This window comes from Leptinotarsa decemlineata, unplaced genomic scaffold, assembly GCF_025532065.1.
Source record: "Leptinotarsa decemlineata unplaced genomic scaffold, Ldec_3_MD MMD2_P_RNA_scaffold_11, whole genome shotgun sequence".
Taxonomy (NCBI): Eukaryota; Metazoa; Arthropoda; class Insecta; order Coleoptera; family Chrysomelidae; genus Leptinotarsa; species Leptinotarsa decemlineata.
In genome coordinates this window covers 2,709,601-2,730,270 of record NW_027412525.1, presented here as the reverse complement: position 1 = coordinate 2,730,270, position 20,670 = coordinate 2,709,601, and the positions used below count along the sequence as shown (strand labels likewise).

General features: G+C 32.6%; 1 protein-coding gene across 9 annotated transcripts in view; it reads right to left on the bottom strand.

The window, feature by feature from the left end:
* LOC111507953 (uncharacterized) overlaps positions 1–20,670 on the bottom strand; it is a 247,589-nt gene that overhangs the window by 43,676 nt on the left and 183,243 nt on the right. For 4 of the 9 annotated variants that reach the window (XR_012464096.1, XM_074169587.1, XM_074169622.1 and 1 more), the window contains exons 10-16: positions 16,569–16,724; positions 16,205–16,501; positions 13,497–13,680; positions 10,492–10,584; positions 6,799–6,933; positions 2,749–2,869; positions 509–595 (exon numbers count right to left, since the gene is read on the bottom strand). Coding sequence is in view for 8 of the 9 variants with exons in the window: in XM_074169587.1 (XP_074025688.1) it covers positions 509–595; positions 2,749–2,869; positions 6,799–6,933; positions 10,492–10,584; positions 13,497–13,680; positions 16,205–16,501; positions 16,569–16,724 (1,073 nt within the window). In the remaining variant the exon portion in view is untranslated. The remainder of the gene's footprint in view (positions 1–508; positions 596–2,748; positions 2,870–6,798; positions 6,934–10,491; positions 10,585–13,496; positions 13,681–16,204; positions 16,502–16,568; positions 16,725–20,670) is intronic. The other 5 variants (XM_074169594.1, XM_074169610.1, XM_074169619.1 and 2 more) reach the window with 3 other exon arrangements.

Here is a 20,670-nt window from a genome sequence, read left to right as displayed (position 1 = left end):
TAGATGTTTCAAGAGGGGTTTTTCTTCCAGTTTGTGTCTGAAAGTTACTTCTTTGTATGATCTACACATTTTTGTATTGAGTTAATTTTTTGAAATTGATTCCTTCCTTTATTTTGAAGATTCACACATTTTTTTTGTGACAAGAGGTAGTGGTAGAAAGCCAAAAACTTTCTTTCCCAAAAATTATTCTCTCCTAAAAATATACCTTTCCAATTTGAATACAAATTTCAAAATAAACAAAAACAGTTCATTTACAACTATGTATATACCAAATTCCAGTGCCTCAATTCACCAGGTGTATATTAAAACAAAGATCTATATACATATTTACTACTTGAGTGCATGTTGCATGTTACACCACCATTCAATGAACAAAATGAGGACAATCACAAATTTGTCACAATTAAACTCAGCAAAGTACGGTGGAGATATACGTCACACATGTTAATTCAGTGCATCATTCAGTGCATATGTCTTTGGTACTCAAATGGTACCATTTAACAAGTACCTTTCTCTGCACAGACCAGTTCCATGGGTTTTCGGGCCCAATTGATTCAATGAGTATTCTAGTCTTGTCCAAGCTCCTCTGCATAAGCTTAAATACATACACACTAACTACTTAACACAGGTAAGTTATAGCAGGGGGAGTTGATAGATATAAAAAATATGAAAGACAGTTTTTTCATTCACATGTCAGGCTAAAAGGGATACACATTGTTAAACAAAAGGAAGTAATATACAGAATATTCCAATGCTCAAATACTTAGAGATTTTTTAAAACATTTCTACACAAAGAAACGCAGTTGCCATTTTTCATTAATGAAAAACCTGAAAATTAGTTATACGGGATGAGTAATCAACGAAGACAACAATCATGATGAATCAGTTCAATGATTCCTTCAAAATTTCGTGAAAACAAAATTATTCACTTCACTAATTCTCAAATAACATTTGTTCTCTCATTCCTATCGATAATTCATTTGTTGATACTTTAAAATATTTTTAATAAGTAAAAGATAATATGAATTTCGATAATTACATCTAAGAATGTTAAATAGTGAGATTATTGATCATTTATATTATGGAAAAATCTCTCTGTTTTCGAAAAAAAAAATCACAATTTGAACTCATTCTTACTCTCAATCATCAAGCCAAATGATGGGATTCATAAAGATTATTATTATGGTAAGTAATGTATAACACATGCTGAAAATAATTTAATGATTAAATAAATCGCCGAATTTACTGAGTGTAGACATATTAAATAGTTCTAATAATCATATTTTCAAAAAAAACAAGTCTTCTCTGTCATGAAACTTTTTATTTAGTACTTCACTGATAATGTACATTATATACTCTTCTTCTTCCTATAATGTGTGTAAATGTAAATGTGTCTTTTTAAAATTTCGAAGATTGTGAAGTTACCTATGCAATTGTCTTTGAAGGAAATGAAGTATTATTATTTCTGGGAATTAAGAATGTATAGTCAAAAATTAAAGTTCAAAATTTCTGATTTTTGGAATCATTAAATTATACTCTAAACTAGGAAACTTTGTCTCGCAATTTAATTGATTCACTTACTGTTTACGAGATTCTCATGCAGACTCGAATTTGAATAGTACTAGATATCAACAAAGAAAAAATTCACAGACGTAGCACGTATTGCTGATTGAGAGACTCTCATTGATGCAGTGTTATCATCAAGTACAATGATAAGCAATATTTTCTTGCACCTCTTGTTTAGGAGAAAACGAGTTATACAACCAATGAGGCAGCTACAGCTGCCTGCATGATATTCTATTATTATTCATAAATGTACGTCTGGTTTCTGTGGAAACCAGTGTATTTGTGTTTATTCCAGAAATTGTAATAATAAGGCAGATCTCATAATTTTCCCTCACAAAGTTTTCGTTCAAACCAGTGAAGAAAAAAAACATTACTGATGTCCTGCCTTTGGAAAGCATAGTTTTAAAACGAATTTCTTTAATAATCTTTCATAACCTCAAACTATCTTAGAGTTTGTCTGTACTGCACAATCATAAAGATGAGAAAAAAATAGTTCACCTGATCATTTCAAGTAACAGTGTCATCACTATCAAATATGTAATAAGATATCGTAGGTAATTCCTTTGGTTCGGAATATACTGTGTCCCATATTTGAAATATTTCTGCAGTTATCCAGAATATGAATATAATTTTTTTCAAATCATTATCTGAATCTAAACTACTAATTGAAATATCTTCTTCTTTCTATCAAATATTTGAATAAAAAATTCAGAAGCTGGAAAAATAGCATTCTTCATATTGTAGGTCTAATCAAACAAATCTGCATAACCTATCTTTAATAAGGTCTGAATGTGCAGTTGAAAATGACAAAAGTTACTTTTTTGGCATCTACTTCCCATATTGCACGTTCTTCTGAGATACTCATTTACCACCATATTGATTTCGAGGTACATGTTCTCTATGAGTCAACAATCATAGAACAAGTAGGTTACAAAAAAAGCAAACCAACTATGTTTATCCATCCTATTTACAACATTTATCTCACACTTTATTGAGTAATTTCAATGTTTGTACTTGAATTTGCGAAATTATATTTGTTATCAGACTTCACACACATAAAAACATAATAAAGCATTTTTCTGAAAAGAAATCTAGACCAAATATTACGGAAAATTACTGTCTGGGTGTAGGTGAAGCAACTCAACAGAAAAGGTACTAGTTACACTGACAAATCACACTTACCCAGCCGTGATTGGTTGACGGTTGATATCTACATTATCTGGAGATGAATAAGCATTTGTAGAATAATATTCTTTCACATGGTGAGGAGTTATAATGAGCTCATTGCTGATGTTGGATGGAGCTGAAAGTAACAATACCCATTTTTTAGTTCTCATGACAGAAAATATTCAATTCAGGGAACTACACATAAAAATGTTTTTTATAAATGAAATAAATATGAAAAAGCAACTTCATATTAACAGAAATGAAATTAGTCTGATGATTGTATTGAGGAGAGATACATATGCCAAAAAAATAAAAATTTCGAATAGAAATTCAAAGGATTCATCTCTTCAGGATTCAGTTCTTGGAAAACAACTACTTTCCTGGCTAATTCGACGGATAGACATCTGTACAAGTTTTCTCATAGGTTGTACAATAACAAAGAAGGCGGTCATATAACTGAATTATTATATAACATATTACAATTATAAGTAAAAACGCATTAAAATTAAGTTTGAAACTAAAAATTTTGTAGCAATTTTTTTCAATGAAAAACTCTTTCAGCCTAGATCTGAATGTGGCAAGATTTGATGCATTTGTTATTGTTCAATAGTTTCGGTCCTAAATATAACGAACACTTTAAAATAAATATAATCTTTATTCAAAAAATAGACATCCTAATATACAAATGGTAATATGATTGTGAATATTAAATAAAATTTTAGACGAAATATATAATATTATTAGATGTTAGATATATTATTAGATATAACATGCGAAAATAAGAAAATGTACTAGTGGGAAAATGGACAATGAAAAGAAAACTAATAGATGCAGATCTTAATCTAATAATTCTGTGATCGTATATATTCCATAAGGGAGTGTTTAAATTGTTGGAGTGAATTGCTTTTTTTAATGTTGATAGGAAGTTTATTATAATTCAATAATCCCTTATGAAATAACGAGTTCATTGTTCTTGAGAGACTAGTTCTTGAAACCCACAGGTCACTGCTACCTCTTGTAGGATAGTTATGAATTTGATGGTTGAAACTGATAAATTGATTGAAGTAAGGTGCTATTTGACCAGTAAGTATTTTAAAGATGAAAATCATTGAAAAATAGTATAATCTGTCTTTTATTGTCAACCAGTTCAACGTGTCAATCATTGTTGCAATAGGAGTATATTTGTTGCACTTTAACAGTATTCGCATACCTCTGTTTTGTAGTTTTTGTAGCATTGATATGCAGTTTCCGTCAAGCAGAAAAAGTAAACTGGCACAGTAATCAAAATGCGGTTGAATTATTGATCGGTAAACTGTTAAGTTGGATTGAAATGTTAGTTGACGACTTATCCTTGTAAAGAAAAACATTTTTTTAGAAATTTTGTTGTAGATGTATTGAAAGTGTTTTTTCAGATTCAAATTGTTATCAACTATGAAACCCAGATATTTATATTCTTCAAAAATATCAATAGATTCACCATATATATTAATATTGATTGTATTCTTATCAATTGAATTATATTTAAATGGAGTTGTTAATATCATGGCTTTCGTTTTGTTAACATTTAATTTAAGTTTATTTCTGTTCAGAAAGACTGTAATATTAAGTAAGCTCATATTTAGTTTGCGAATAGCATTATCTAAATTAACATCACTTGCTGCGAGTAGTGTATCGTCTGCAAACAAATTTATGAATTCACAGTCTGGAATATAGTTAATATCATTTAGGTATAGTATGAAGAGTAGGGGACCTAATACACTACCTTGCGGTACTCCAGTATTAATATTTCTTTCACTCGAAAATACATTGTTGACTTTCGTACATTGGGATCTATTGACTAAGTAACTTTTAAACCATTGTAATACATTGCCAGAAATACCATAGTATTCTAATTTAGAGAGAACGATTGTTTCAAAAGCTCTTTTGAAGTTTAAAAATACTGCCACTATAAATTTATTTTCGTCAATTAATAGTTTCCACTTGGACAGAGTAAGTTGGAGGGCAGATTCACATGAATGCTTTGATCTGAATCCTGATTGATATTCCATTAATAAATTGTTATTTTCAATATATGTACTGAATTGGTTATATACAGCTAGTTCTAATACTTTTTCAAGTGGTGGTAAAGTGTTTATTGGGCGGAAATTGCAGACTTCATTAGTATTTGTAACCTTAGGTACTGGAACTATAGTACTTAATTTGAGCTTTTCAGGAAATTGACCATTTTTCAAAGATGTATTTACAAAATTCAATATAACATGACCTACAACTTCAAAAATACTCTTAAGAACTTTATTGTTGATAATATCAGCATTGCATTTGTTATCTAAACTAGATATGATTGTTCTTAATTCTTTCATAGTAAGCATTTTGAATTTAGATAGTTTGCTTCAAAATGGTAATGAGTAGTTCAGTTTGGTACAAAACACCAACAAATCCATAGCTCTAGCAGATATGGGTGGTCATTCGCATATATTAAAAAGACTAGTGGATCACGTGGGACGCCTTGATTAATTACCGAGGTCTAACTATGAACATTTTGAATTTCAACTCTTTGTAACCTGTCCTCTAGATATAACTTCATCATCTCCAAGGTCCCCTTCAGACTCTACAACGTTGCATTTTTAAAATTAGAAATTTATGGGAAAGAAAGGTTTTGGCTTTCTATTACTCCATCTTTGTACAAAAAATGTGGGAATCTTCCAAAGAAAGGAAGAAAGCAAATAATTTCTAAATAAACTATTTACAAAGATATGTATGTAAACAAGTAACTTTCACACAAACTAAAAGAAAAAGTCCTCTCGAAACAGCTACTTTCATATCAACATTGAATTACAAGAAACAAAAAATACTTTCAAAACAAATACTTTTATATGAACCCTGAATTATACGAAAAACACTTTTTTCTATCAATTTTGTACTCCAAACATTCATTATGGAATTGATTCAGATATCATTCACTGGATTGCTACATAATATCGTATATGAAAGAGGTAAAATGTCATTTGGAACACTGTCATCCCCAATGGCGGACATCGATGATTCGGGATAAGACACCTGTCTTAGTGACTCTTCAGTACCAATCTGGATAACATCATAAGATAAATAACTCAAGCTATTCATAAAATTATGACATTATGTTACGAATGAGTTATATCTACTCATGTCATCGATAACAGTACGTAATGACATTCATTCGCTTATTTGATATAATCCCAGCCATAGGAATCTTGTTTGAATTGAAAGGGGGAAAAGTAGAAATCCAAAACCGTTCTTTACCAAAAATTAATCTCTCCTAAAAATATATCCCTTTCAATTCAGAGAAAATTATGATTTGCGCAATCAAAAGTTCTGGAAATATTCATGAATAGTCCACTTATTTGTAATTCATTATCTAGGGCTGTTATAATGTGTGTAATGGAGTTTGTTTCAGTGCCTTTGTGCAATTGGCACAGAAAAGTGACTCCTCTCTTGAATAAATACAAAGGCAGTTTGCATTAATAGTTGATTAGCATTTGTCACGATTACAATGGTTTTACAGTTGTATACTTAGCAGCATTCAAAATTATTATTATTCTATTATTTGGTATCTCTTCCAAGCTAAATTATGTAGTTATTTAATATGTTTTAATCATAATTAGTGAGTTGATCTCTTTGAGGTTAGTCTTATACATATCGAAGAGTGGTCTAACAATTTTGATGACAGGCAAGTATATTTTTTAGTTATCACTTTCCTATTTTGATGAATTATTTGAGCCTGTTCGTTGTATCTTGTTTGATAACTGTGGTTGATTTTTTCCACTGAAGATTTGTAGTAAATTTATCTTTTTTAAAGATTATTTTCAAAATTCTCTGGTTGGCTTTATCACCCCAGCTGATAAAGATGTATTGTTTACTTGATTTTACTAGGGCATCGTATATTACTTTCAGGTGAGTAATATATAAAATATTTTACACTTTTCCGAAATTATATACCTTTTTGTTCCCCAGTGATAAGTACATTTTTTGGAAAATCACTTTCGAAACAAGTTACTTCGAAATCAGGTCAACATTACTTTCACTTACCAATGGAATTTCTATTGTATTCACTTTTCTCATCATTCGTCACATCTAGTCGCATTGAATCGTCACCAAGAGACTTCATATCGTCTACAGTCATATATTTGTACTGTTGCTGATCTCCCAACATCGGATCTTCTCCTAGACAAATACAATTGAATCTTTATATCGTTATTTTTGGCGGAGAAATGCTTATGTAAGTTTGAGAAAAAACACTTGATAATGATTGTAACCTGATAAGGTATTAACGAACTGATAAAAATACTTCAATAATCATCCAATGTAAATAAAGTGATAAAAACTTGATAAAGAAAATTGGTACGTGCTGCGTCAGTAGTTCAACAAGAGTAAAACATAATTATAAAAGTGAACCAATTGTTTATATATGGTACTATTTTCGGTAACGTGCAAAGAAAATATGCGTGCATTAATGAAATCTGTACATTCTTGAATGAAATGAGTTTTCTGACATTAAACGAGGTATTTATTTGAAGAAACTTGAAAACCAACAAATCCTCAACTGGAAAATATATTCTACTTCTGGTAATAAACTTTGTAAATATAACAAAATTATATTTTCTGGTACCGAAATTGATGCTCGATCAAACCAGTTACTGAACATACAATTGAAAGGTCAACAATTTCACAACCTTGTAATTTTTATGGTATGTAAATATAAACACTGAGAAGCATTTATAACCAAGTAATATTTTGATGAATGCAAGATCTACAGTTGTTAATCCGTTTTAAGCATTTTAGGAACATATTTATACAAAATTCTATTCTTAGTACTTTGCTTTTGTTTCGCAACTCAATTTTGCCCCTTTTACTTACTAAATTACTTTTTGGCATGTCCTTGACTACAATTTTATTAGGTATCACTTATTATACAAAAGGGTTTGTTTTAACAAAAAAATGCATACACTGAATAGTATCTTTTGTTCTCATTAACAACATGTCTTATTTATTTAGAAAATGCTTTATTTTGAGACTTCCACCAAACAGTTTTACAAAAACGCAACACATGTTTCGCTATACAATAGCTTCTTCAGGCTTGTCTATACCAACTAAAATCTACATATTCAATGCTTCATATATATTTTTATAATTTGAAGGAGCTGACGTTCAAGTCCTAATAATAATAATAAGAATAATCGCAAAAAGATACAAAAACAGAAATAACTTCACCAGTAAGATAGATTATGTCAGACAGTATGGCTGAGGTATTCAGCAATAGTATAAGGTTCTATATAGATATAGAAATAATCCCAATGCCAAATTATTGTTCTCAAGTTGTAACAAGATATTTTGAATGAACTGAAAAATTGCTGTATGTGTTGATTTTCCTTTCTGATATCCATGTTGCCACTTACTGATAAGATTACACTGCCTGAAGAAATCCATCACCCGTTTGCATAATACACCTTCAAACATTTTTGAAAATAAAGACAGTAGACTAATTGGTCTAAAGTTTTCTAGTTTAGAGGGATCCCTCTTTTTCAATATGGGTTTGACTAATGATAGCTTGAGTGAGTCAGGAAAAACTCCGTATTTTAGGAAATTGTTCACAATATATACAACCGGATCTATCATTTCTTCTATACATAATTTAATAATTTTATTGGGGACTTCATCATGTCCACTATCTTGCTTTTAATTTTTTTAACAATTTCTAAAATTTCATATGCAGTTGTTGGTGTTAGCAGTATTGATTTGTCATTTGATTTTATTTTGTGTGAAAACTTTTCATCCTGTTGTTGCTTCAATAAGTTGGAGACTGCACTTATCAAGAAGTTGTATTCTTTTCTTACTTGATTATATGTTTCTTTGTAAGTTTGATCCGCCGTGCTACATACGTAGAGAATATCTAATCTATTTTTACATTCAGTGAGTTCAGCATCAAGTCTTGACTTGACTATTACGAAAATTAATGATGAACACGCTTTTTGCAAATTTCCACAAGACTTATGTTGACTATTACGACAGTTAATAATGAACATGATTTTGCAATTTTCCACAAACCATCCTTATACAGACAATGCCATACATATCCTTCCACGCATCCCTACCAGCAAAAAGCAGCTGCATTCAATGGTATGCTTTACAGACAATTCTTTATTTCCTCCGCAATGCACAATGATTAGTCGCGATCCTTTGTTTGCAGGCATGTTAGGCGTACACATTCTCGCACCATCAGTCCACCCTTTCGTAACTGTTCCGTGTCATACCAAGTTTCGTCCAAATAGAAAATTTGCCGTTTTTCTCGTCTATATTTAGTTATTTGTTCTACGTATTTGTTACGCAATCCCACTATTCTTCTGCTTTCCATAACTGATTGACGTTTGTTTATTATTTTAAATCTAAATCCTAATTCTTTTATACAATTCTGAGAGTTTTGTCACAGCAGCACACGTTATAGCCGGAAGTATTCAATTTCTTCCTTATGATTTCAGTTGTAGGTATCTCATTGCTTTTGTTACAGTCGTATATTGTTTTTTCAATGATATTATTAGATGAACATCTAAAGGTTTTGGTAATCCTGTATCATATCGCGTCTTGCGTAAATTCTTACATACATTGAAACATACTCTTTGTGTTTCAATATTAAAATGCATCCCAATCTTATTCATTAGTATCTCTTTTTCGCATTGTTCACCATTGCTATTGGAATCACTACACTGGAAAAAGTCTGCGTTGTTATCAACTCGTTATTACTATTAGTACTTGTCCAAGGACGTCACATTTTAACAGATAACAAAAATTTTAAGAAATATAACTACACCAATATCGAATTTCAACACTCAAATAGCGATCAGTTTCTGTACTGAACATTGACTATATGACGGCGATAACCATCCCCGCATTCTATTCGTCACCGTAACATGAGTTCACATTTAATTTTATGACTCTTCAGCCAATCATAAAACTCGGTTAGTAAAAATTATCCAATACGAACCGCCAATTCTTCAGTCCACGTGGACTAGTTCGCAGCCGGTTCAATTTTATGTATTGGTTATTTTGGCATTTGAGAGTGACCCCAACTTTAAGTGTACACAATATCGTTTACTTTGACTATACACATTTTTAACATTAATTGGGTAGATGAAACTCGGGTACTTTAAATTGTAAAAACATATATAAATCATTGAATATGTAGAGTTTGTAAAACTGTTTAGTGAAAATCTCACAATAAATTGTTTTTGTCAAGTATCGGCAGATTCCACCACATATATCTTCTTCGTTCTTCAACTACACCCTTATTCTCCTTTTTTTTAGTTCATCAAAACTAAAAAAGATCACATATTCATAGTAGTTCGGTGCCTGATTCTTCTATAAACATGTTTTCAAGGTCACAAAAAAGACGAAAAATGTTTTGATTGCATATGTTTGGTGAAAAATTGTGAATTGTATTTGAAACTAATATCCACATTTATTTTTTGGTCTTCTACATAAAAATTTGCATACTTCATAAAAAGTTTGGGTTTTTGAATTTTCAATTTGCCTTAGTGTTGATGATAAATAATACCTGAAACTTTGGTACCAAAAAATAAATAATAAAAACATAACATCATTGATCAAAATTGTGTTAATAAAAATAATGTTTCTACATACATAACACAGGTTAGGAGACAAGCAAAAAGAAGCTACCTACCGTACGAGATATTAGGGAAGACGAAAAACGACAGATACGGGACTTACGTGTATAGGTCATGTGTCCCTGGTAGAAGGGTAGATAGACGTGCTGTGCATGCGTTGGTCGACCATAAGTAACAGGAGGCTCGTCCACTCCGCCTGCATGCAACCAACCACCACCCTTAGCGGCTCAAACGCCATTTTGATAATATTTTACCCACTTATTTATTGAAACCCATTTATATAGCTCAAAAAGTTCCTGATGTTTTGAGTCAAGAGTAGATTTCAAAGTAATACAAATCAAATTTTTTTTATAATGATATAAAAGTTCATTCAATTCATATTACTTGAGCATATTACAGTTTGTAGTAAGTAATTTTTATTGGAGTTATCATAATTATATCTACGTGAAGTTGATATTATTCATGATGTAGACAACATTTAATAATTCCCAAATGAATTTTTCAAGCTTCTCCTGTAGCTCAAAACCCAATTCAATTATATTGTTTTTTTAAAACAATATCAAATCTGGAAAGCTTCTTGTTACTCGAGTAAAAAAAAATTCATATCTAATGTGATAAAACATTCTTATATATATAGCATCCTTTTTCTTCCACAAGTAAAAAACGACAATAAAACAGTTTGGGTTTGCATTTAATACGAAGAGCTCTTGTTTGGATGATAGCTTGCACTTGGTGCATCAAAGAAAGATGGCTATACAAACTTGAGTCGAAGTTCAAATCCTGCAATTTGATGATGTATCACTATCATTTGATAGTTTAATGTTGTACATTTTCGAGTTTTCAGTATATTTTTAGGCTTTTATATTACAGATGGTTATTTTCCATATGTAATAAACAGGGAGACTTTTAAAGTATAAAGTGAATTCTATAATGTAATTATACATTTTAACTAAAAGGTTAGCAAATTGACATTTCTAGTGTTATTTATTCTCTAGGTAGTAAAAAAGATATTTCTGTCCCTCAAAATATCAATAAAGTATTTATTTCACTGTATAGAATATAAAAAAGTACGAATTCCAAACAAAATCACGATTTCCAATTTGAATTTAGCTAACAATCAGGAACTCTTTGTTACGAGAATGAAAACCACTGGCTTATTGGTTTTTATATTCTAGTGAAACAATTATACTTGTTAAGTAATAAATTCAAAAATAAAAGAGTATTATCAAGTTTAAGAATATTAAAATTATGACGCCTTCTTACTTACAGGTGAGTAAAATGAATGAAACAAGTAAAGCAACACAACTGAATGAATTACTATCTTAATATATTTGCTGATTTGTGTTTACAACAAACCATAAAAACCACAATCACTTTATTCTTATCTACCAGCATGAATATAAAATTTCATTTAATCTGGGAAAATCCATCATTTTAACAAAACTATAAATAGTTCCAAACTAGCATTGTTATCTCACTTCATTATTGTGCAAAATAAATAGAAAATGCAAAAGGAATCAAATGGAAAGTAAAATATTTTGCGGATTTTTGATTATGCACTCCAAAATTCAAACTATGATATGGTTCAAATCTATTGAATGCGGTGTACATAGAATAACACTAATATTTTTATTAAACAACACCATTGTATGAGCCATAGTGGTGAGCTTATAGTCTCTTTACCAAATAAACAGAATTTTAGAATAGCGTGAGCTGCATGTGCATGTGTGTCCATTATTATTGATCGACGGTTCCATTCTTTTCAAAATAAAAACAGATGATGGTGTGACCATTTCTGAGTATAGTTAAACTTCCCGGAGACATTACTGTACATATTCAGTTTTGGACGTTGACTTTATGGAAAGCAAAGTTCGCGTGACTACTCTATCTGTTCGGCAAACGGACTATAAGAGATTTGTCAGTTTCACTCTCACCTGGAATTCTTCAAATGTTTAATTCCTAATACCGTTACAGACTTATCAAAAAATAAAATCCTAGGCTGATCATAACCTTGATACGATACAGTTCAAAATCCCCTTCTTGCAATTACGTTTTTTGGGGTACAATAAGGTTAAAAAGAAAGAAAGAAGGGGAAATAAAAAAGAATGAGAAATGAAATAAGGTTAGAAACATTTTTTGCAATTTCAGAATACGAATGAATTCACTGCCCCCCTTTTTTACTTTGGCAAAAAAGATGCAATGGCCAACGGAACTGACTTTTTAGACATTAAAACTCATGGATAGCCACTTCTTCCATTTCTTTTAATGCACATTTTTTCAACATATTGACCAAAACGGAGAAATGTTGCATCGTCTTTTTCTGATTTTCTTTCCTTAATTTCCTTCAATGTAGAGAAAAATTTTCCTTTCCCCAGAATTTTTGAAAATGGTGTTATGTTTTTGCGTAAATTTTCTCTAATGGAAGAGAAAGAGGGAGACATATTGAGGTATGGTCTGAGATTGAAGATAAGAAGCAATGCCCGAGTTTTTGTTTCTGCTATTTGGAAGCTGATTGACCAGTCCAATGCTTCCAAAAAACACTGCAGTCTCACGGACATGGAAATTGTGAAATGGCAACCTCAAGTATCAATTTATTCAACCAATCACCAGTTACACATAAATCAAAAATCCGTATTCAGTGCTGTTTTTGTGAAATTTACAATCTATGTGAATCTATTTACACTTGAGTTTTTCTTTTTGTGTTGAAATCATTGAAAAAAGGAGATGTTTTTCGTGAAAGTGCGTTGAAAATGATACATTGATACGACTGTTTGAACATTGTTGAGACAAAAAATACAGATTGGGAACCTTAAAATAAAATCAAACAATGACCTGCTAAAAATTCGAGGGAAAAAATCGAGTAAAAGAATAAAAAAAAATTAGTATAAGTATATCACTGACTCAACTGAATTTACTACTTATTTCTGGCAAAGATCCATCAAATACATTACAGGTAGGAAGATTACCGTTAACATTGTAAGTAAACAAAAACAAACAAAAGTCAACGCAAATTTACTTATTTACTTGTTAAATTTTTATCTAAAAGCAACACAGACAACGATACAACTCCCATCTAAATATATATTATAAAAACAAAATAATACCAACCTCCTTCATCTTCGGAATCAGACATGAAAGTTTCTTGCATGGCTTCAGGGGCAACAACTTTATATTTTTCTTCAATGTTGACTGTTGTGGTTGTTGTTATGTTAGTTTCTGTAACAACTTTAAGTTCTTCCACAACACTTATATAACCAAGTTTGTTGGCAATGCCCAAAGCTGTTTGTCCATTCTGAAACAATAACTTTGAAATAGTTTATATTTCATAAAATTGGCAGGGTTCCTAATTTGACTATGGTTTCTTTTACTCTTTTTCTTGTTTGTCTGTATGTTTCTGTATATTCTCTACAAATTTTAAATTGATTTCAAACTAACCTCTTAATGAGCTAGAGACTTGAAACTTAGAACATTAATGGTATATCAACTGGAAAGGTATAATTTATTGATAATATTAATATTGCAAGATTAGTCAACAATTTCATGAGTTGTACATTACATCTCACTTCAACAGGTTTTGAAAGCACATAAACAAAAACAAAACAAGCTCATGGAAAGTACGTCATTCTTGAAAACAGATCATCTTCCTCTTTGAAGATGATCACTTGGTGATCGAAACACGTGTCGAGGTGTTAAAAATAACGATTTGGTGTTGGGAAAAAACTCCAGTAATATTCATTACTACACCAAAGGTTCCAAACAGTGCATCATAATTATTAGCACAGGATGCATTTGAATAATACTCGATGACTTGAATAGGATTACTGACTATTTTAATCCTTGTACGAGTATCTGACTCAGAATTGCACCAGGTGAACACTATTCTCCCTCCGGTGCCGGCCGAGGGTCCACAGGGCTAACCACCCGGTAAACCTAAAACTTGGTTCCTGGTAATCAAGGAAGGGGCCCCCACAATCGACCCGCTCGGAGGGGTCAGAGGTGAGGTGGTGGGACCCATAACGATGATTTGCCTACCGATGACAACCCTGGCAATGACAACGGGCACTTTGAGTGGACGCATGAGCTAAGAGATAGCCTTATGCATTGCTACGAGAGTAGTGAGCCCGCGCGAAGAGGGTACATGGCGAGAATGCATGCTCTGTGGTGTGAAACACATCCGGAGCATGTCGCCTTTTCCGCCCAAAATCTTAGGGATTACATATCCTATCTTCGGCAGCAGGGCTATATACCTCCCTTGCAGCCTGCTAATGAAGTGGTAGAAGTGATAGTTCTACCACCCATTGGCACAGTTGGAGAGGAGACACCCACTATGCCACCAATGGGGACAATCAGAACACGCAGGGCGCTCCACAGAATTAGACCCCTGAAGCCACGAGAACTGGCTTGTTTGAATGCGGAGTTTTATATTGTTCTAACAGAAGAGGCTGACATCTGTCAAATCGACACTGCCGTGTAAAGCTAGTTTGTCATCACTGAGTATTCACAAATATAGGACTAGCTGCACTCGGCAACCTAGGCCACATCAGCAGAGATCTACAGCAGAATGGTTACTAAGAAAAGCTGTTAGAACATACTTTGGCTAGAAGACAACAACAGCCCCACAAGGAAGAGGATTGTTGGAGAGGATAAGGATAATTGTGTCTTAGCCCATTATAATTTTATTCAAATCTGGAAACACCATCCGTACCAAGCTACCAAACGTAGACGGCGACTCCAAGAATTACATTAGGCGAATACCTTCGAGTGTAGTAATATTAGTGAAAGCAAGATATCTTTGAAAGTCCACACTGGCGAGCACAAGAAAAATACCCAGCAAGGAAAAACCAACAAATCGGGAAAAACAGAGGATGTTTGGACCTACCAACATAGCATCAAATGGACCTACCAACATAACATCAAATGATTCCAAGCTGAAATCACTCACAGGAAAGAACACTGGTTTGAGAGAGAATTTAAAGAAGCTACGTACATGTTGAACAACTATACATGCAGGCTAGTGTGGAGACATATGGAAACAACAAATCGAGTGGAAATCTCCAATGCGCGGTCTGGAAACCGAGAAAAAGGAAGGGGAAATGGTGAGAAAGGAAATCGCCCAACTCAGTTTAAAATATTTTCTTATTTTTGTCTTGTTTTTCATTTACTGCATTTTTCACCATTTATCTTAATTATTTAATTTTTTTTTATTACATTTTTGTAGTTTGTATATATTTGACATTTCACTCGTTGTTAACCCATTTATCAATTCCTTTTCATTTCAGGTCGCAATTTGTTTGCTTTACAAATTAGCGTTCTTTCATTTTTTGATTTTTTTATACTCTTTGTTTATTCACTCTTTCTCAATTTTTTCTATAACTTATCAGAAAGAATATTTCAGCCTGGTAATTTTTAGTTTTCTAATGATTTCAACATTTCTTTCATTTTGAATTTATTTATTCTTTCATAGATTTCAAGTCTGTTAACGTTCCGGAAGACCAGAACAAAAATATGAATTTCACATTCAGATTTTATCATCTCCTGATGATGCTAACTTGATTAGCGAAACGACCGTGAAAAGACGGTATTTTTATTCTGATCTGGTTAGATTTATTTTACGCCACTTATTAATCAATTACTACTTTTTCTTGAAATCTACCTGTATACCTAAAATTATTAATTAGCAATAAAAGTTTAAAGTACCAGTTCAACTGAAGAATATTCTGTGCAGTAAAACTCATCTTAAATGGATTGATTTAATTAATTTTCATTAAGTAACGATTCAGTGTAATCAAAATATTCTCAAAGAGTTGAATACTTGCATTTGTAACAGCATTAGGGTCAGCCTTATTTTTCAGTAACAAACTTATAACAAGAACATGCCCTTGTTGAGCTGCTTGATGTAAAGGTGTATATCCAGCAGTAGTAACAGTATTCACTTCAGCACCCTGTTCGATGAGAAGTCGCACCATGTTGACGTGGCCGTGATGGCACGCAACGTGCAGCGGGGTATAGCCCTGTTTAGTTTGCGCATCTTTTTGGGCACCTGCCCTTAAGAGTAATTGAGCTACAGGTACTCTGTCTTCTTGAGCACATAGATGGAGGGGTGTAAGACCGTTCTGAAACATAAAATGTCAGAATGAAATCTAAAATAAGAACCTTAGTATCGCAAAGCCAGGGGCTTACCTTGGCAGCATGATTGGGGTTGGCTTGGTGTTCCAATAATAAGGAAGACATATCAGAGTGACCTTCTTGTGAACTCAAGTGTAAAGGAGTGAATCCTGCCTTCGATTCAGCATCTGCCTGAGCGCCATATTCCAGAAGGGTTGTCGCTATGTCCATCTGAAGGAAATGAAATTAGAGAAAAAAATCCTTTGTGGAAATGAAATGAAATCAAAAAATGTATAATGGAAGTAGCCGGGGTATAAGAATATTCACTACAGTTTACTAAAAACAAGATATTAAGTAAATGCTTGATGTTGTAGTTATAAGGATAACATGCTTGAAGAAATTGTAATGAATTATAATGATCATTCATCAGGATTTGTAGGTTAGTCAGTTAGAAAATTATTTGAATATTCAAAAAAAGATATTCTTATGAAACAAAATTAAAAAATATCATTTTTAAAATTTTTTCAACTGACCTGAGGGAATTATGTTAGGTTGTTATTTACTTTACTCCCAATTATTTGGTATGTAAGCATAGCAATAAATAGTTAATAAGAGTAAAAAACAAGAGAATATAACTTTGAATGTTGATGAAGTGAGCAATCTTAAAGTTACTTCTCATTTATTCACTAATCATTTTATGGTTGTTATCATAAAAACTAATATTCAGCATTCAGATGCTGAATAAATGTGATTATAACCCATGTAAAAATAAAATTGAAACTAATAACAGTACTTTTTTCTTGTGACCCTACACAAAACAGAAATTAATGTCTTTGTAAAATTAAAAATTAAATATATATCTGGTGAGGATGATGCCCCCTATTCTTGTTGAAACGACTTTTACACAAAATTTTTGAAAATGCATACGTCTGATCGATTTTATTGATAAATATTTTACTCCCATTAAGTAGCAGCTTGGTTTTCAGGTTGCAAAGTCAAGTAACACCGCTCTTCGTAAATTCTATGAAAAAAATATCAAGTATTTTGAGACAGTTGAGTGTCCTGCAACGATTTTTTAAGACCTGAGCATAGCAATTCACTCTTAGACAAACTGAAGGGTTATCGTGTTCGTGCCAATACCAATATACAGGGTGTCCCTGGACTTCCTCTTTTCCTCTCGGGAATGTATAGATGGGGTCAAAATATCACCAGTACTTCATATAACTTTTTTTCCTAAAATCCTTCGTTACCAAGTAACGGGCCCTCGAAGTTACAAAATGAAAAATGTTTTTCTTTGATAACTTTTCAAGTGAATATTCAAAATCATTCAAATTTTGGTAATTGACTAAAGAAATGAATTCCTTCGATGAGCTTTCATGCAGGAGTCAATTGTTTTGCTACAAAGTCAGGAACGGACTACCCTCGATGGTCCACACCCCAAAACTTTGAAATGACAGATATTTTTCAATATTTTTCAACAAAATAAGGTTACTTGGACAATTTTATGAATAAAAGTACTCGTGTGGAAAGTCGATCGGAGCAACGAGTCTTGATAAAAATGTAGTTTCACTCGACGACATCAAACCCGCTCGTCCACCATTGTTTGAAATGAATAATTATCAAAGCAGAAATAATAATGATAACGTTAATTCAACAACATTTATCCTGAGTTGTCTACCATTATTCGAAAATATTAGTTTTTAAGGAAAATGGAAATGATAGGTAAAATGTTCATAACGAATTTTTATAATGCAAACACGTTTAACTAACGAAACTCAAGAGCCTCAAGAGCAAACAGAAATGAAAAATCCGCTACAGAAACTGCTCAATATGACCACCTTCTCTCTCTATACATTTTCTTAGTCTGCGAAGACACCCTCTCTGTACTTGAAATAGCATTCCAGGGTCGTTTCGTATGGCTTCACAATGTAATGTTATTCTATTCAACAATCTCTTGTGTGAATAGGTGTAGCGTAAACAAGGCTTTTTAGATGCCCCCACAGAAAGAAATCCAATGGATTTGAATCCGGAGACCGCGATGGCCATGAATATGGCCCACCTCTACCAATCCATCTATTGTGGAAAATATGGTTCAGATGGTCACGCACAATCAAACTAAAATGAGAAGGAGCGCCATCATGCATAAACCACATATCTCTTCGGGTTTGCAATGGAACATGTTCCAAAAGTCCATTCAAACCGTTCTGAATGAACTCCAAATAACGTTCTCCATTCAATCGGTCCTGTAGAACGAATGGTCCTATAAGATGGTTTCCTATGATACCAGCCCAAACATTCACGTTGAATTTCCGTTGGTGTTTGGTTTGCAATATCCCATGGGGATTTTCTTCGGCCCATATATGGAGATTATGAGAGTTGATAACTCCATCTCTACTGAAACCTGCTTCATCAGTGAATAAAACTCGATTAATAAAAGTCATATCCTCTCTTTGCCTATCCATGAACCAATTGGCATATTCCAGTCGTGCTGGAAAATCTTGAGGTATCATGGCATGTACCTTCTGGATGTGAAATGGGTGGAGCAGTTGTTCCCTAATTATTCTATGAATAGTGGACTTGGATGTATGGAACTGTTCTGATAGATTTCTGATGCTCATTGAAGGATCATCAGCGACGGCTTCCAAAATATTTTCCTCCAATACAACGGTACGTACAGTCCTAGGAGCGCCCTCACCACCTCGTTTTGGCAAAACTGTACCTACAATAATATCGAAATAAAACAACGTGCTCAAATTAATTATCAATTATTACATACCTGTCTCCCTCAAGCTGCGATCGACACGCTCGAATGTTTCTCTTGACGGTACCGTTCGATTGGGAAAATGCTCGGAATACAGACGACGAGCTTCTGCAGCATTACAAAATGCTCGTCCATAAAATACATGCATATCTGCATATTCATTGAATGTAAACTGTTCGGCCATATCAAAAAAATTCAAAATATTCTATAGAATATTGACAATACAATGATAGTCATATGACAAAGCACCACTCAACAAAACAAAATCGCATTCCAGTTTCTCATTTTTTATCAAAACTTTCTAAAAGGTTTTTTTGTCAACATCTGTGAAAGAAATGGAACATAATTATTCCCTGGATATTTTTCACCTGATCATGTGCAGCCGTTTTTGTAGTTCATTCATTTGCTTTTTATTAGTATAGTAAATATTTTTTCCGATGTGCGTTTTTTCAGCTAAATTTAGATTCGTGTTAAAGAATTTCTCCCATAAAATTATAATTATCAGTGAAACTCCTCAACAATTTAGCTGTGAAGAAGAATTTGAAACATTCGAATGTTGAGTTTCATGAGATTCAGATAACTGATCAACACGAAACGTGATTATTCCACACATATTATGTACATACAAAATATGGAATGAATTCGATATTCCATAGTAGAGTAGCTTGTTAGTTTAAAAACACCACGAATCTACAGAACTTGATATTTCTTTTGAAAAAATATCTGCTATCACAATTGTGACTTAAACTTCCATATAGGTACTGTACTTTTTGTTTACAACTTCATTTTAGCATACTTTGTATTATTCCTGTTATAAATGTTGTTGAATTAACGTTATCATTATTATTTCTGCTTTGATAATTATTCATTTCAAATAATGGTGGACGAGCGGGTTTGATGTCGTCGAGTAGAACTACATTTTTATCAAGACTCGTTGCTCCGATCGACTTTCCACACGAGTACTTTTATTCATAAAATTGTCCAAGTAACCTTATTTTGTTGAAAAATATTGAAAAATATCTGTCATTTCAAAGTTTTGGGGTGTGGACCATCGGGGGTAGTCCGTTCCTGACTTTGTAGCAAAACAACTGACTCCTGCATGAAAGCTCATCGACGGAATTCATTTGTTTAGTCAATTACCAAAATTTGGATGATTTTGAATATTCACTTGAAAAGTTATCAAAGAAAAACATTTTTCATTTTGTAACTTCGAGGGCCCGTAACTTGGTTACGAAGACTTTTAGGAAAAAAAGTTATATGAAGTACTGGTGAATCTAAAGCAAATGGAACTTCAAACGTTCAAGCCAGTCTCTATATACCTACACAGTAGGTTTAATGGACTGACGCCTATCAGAAAACAACTACTCCCCTGGCTAATACCACGAAGGGCGTTGGATTATATCAGACAGGCGTCAG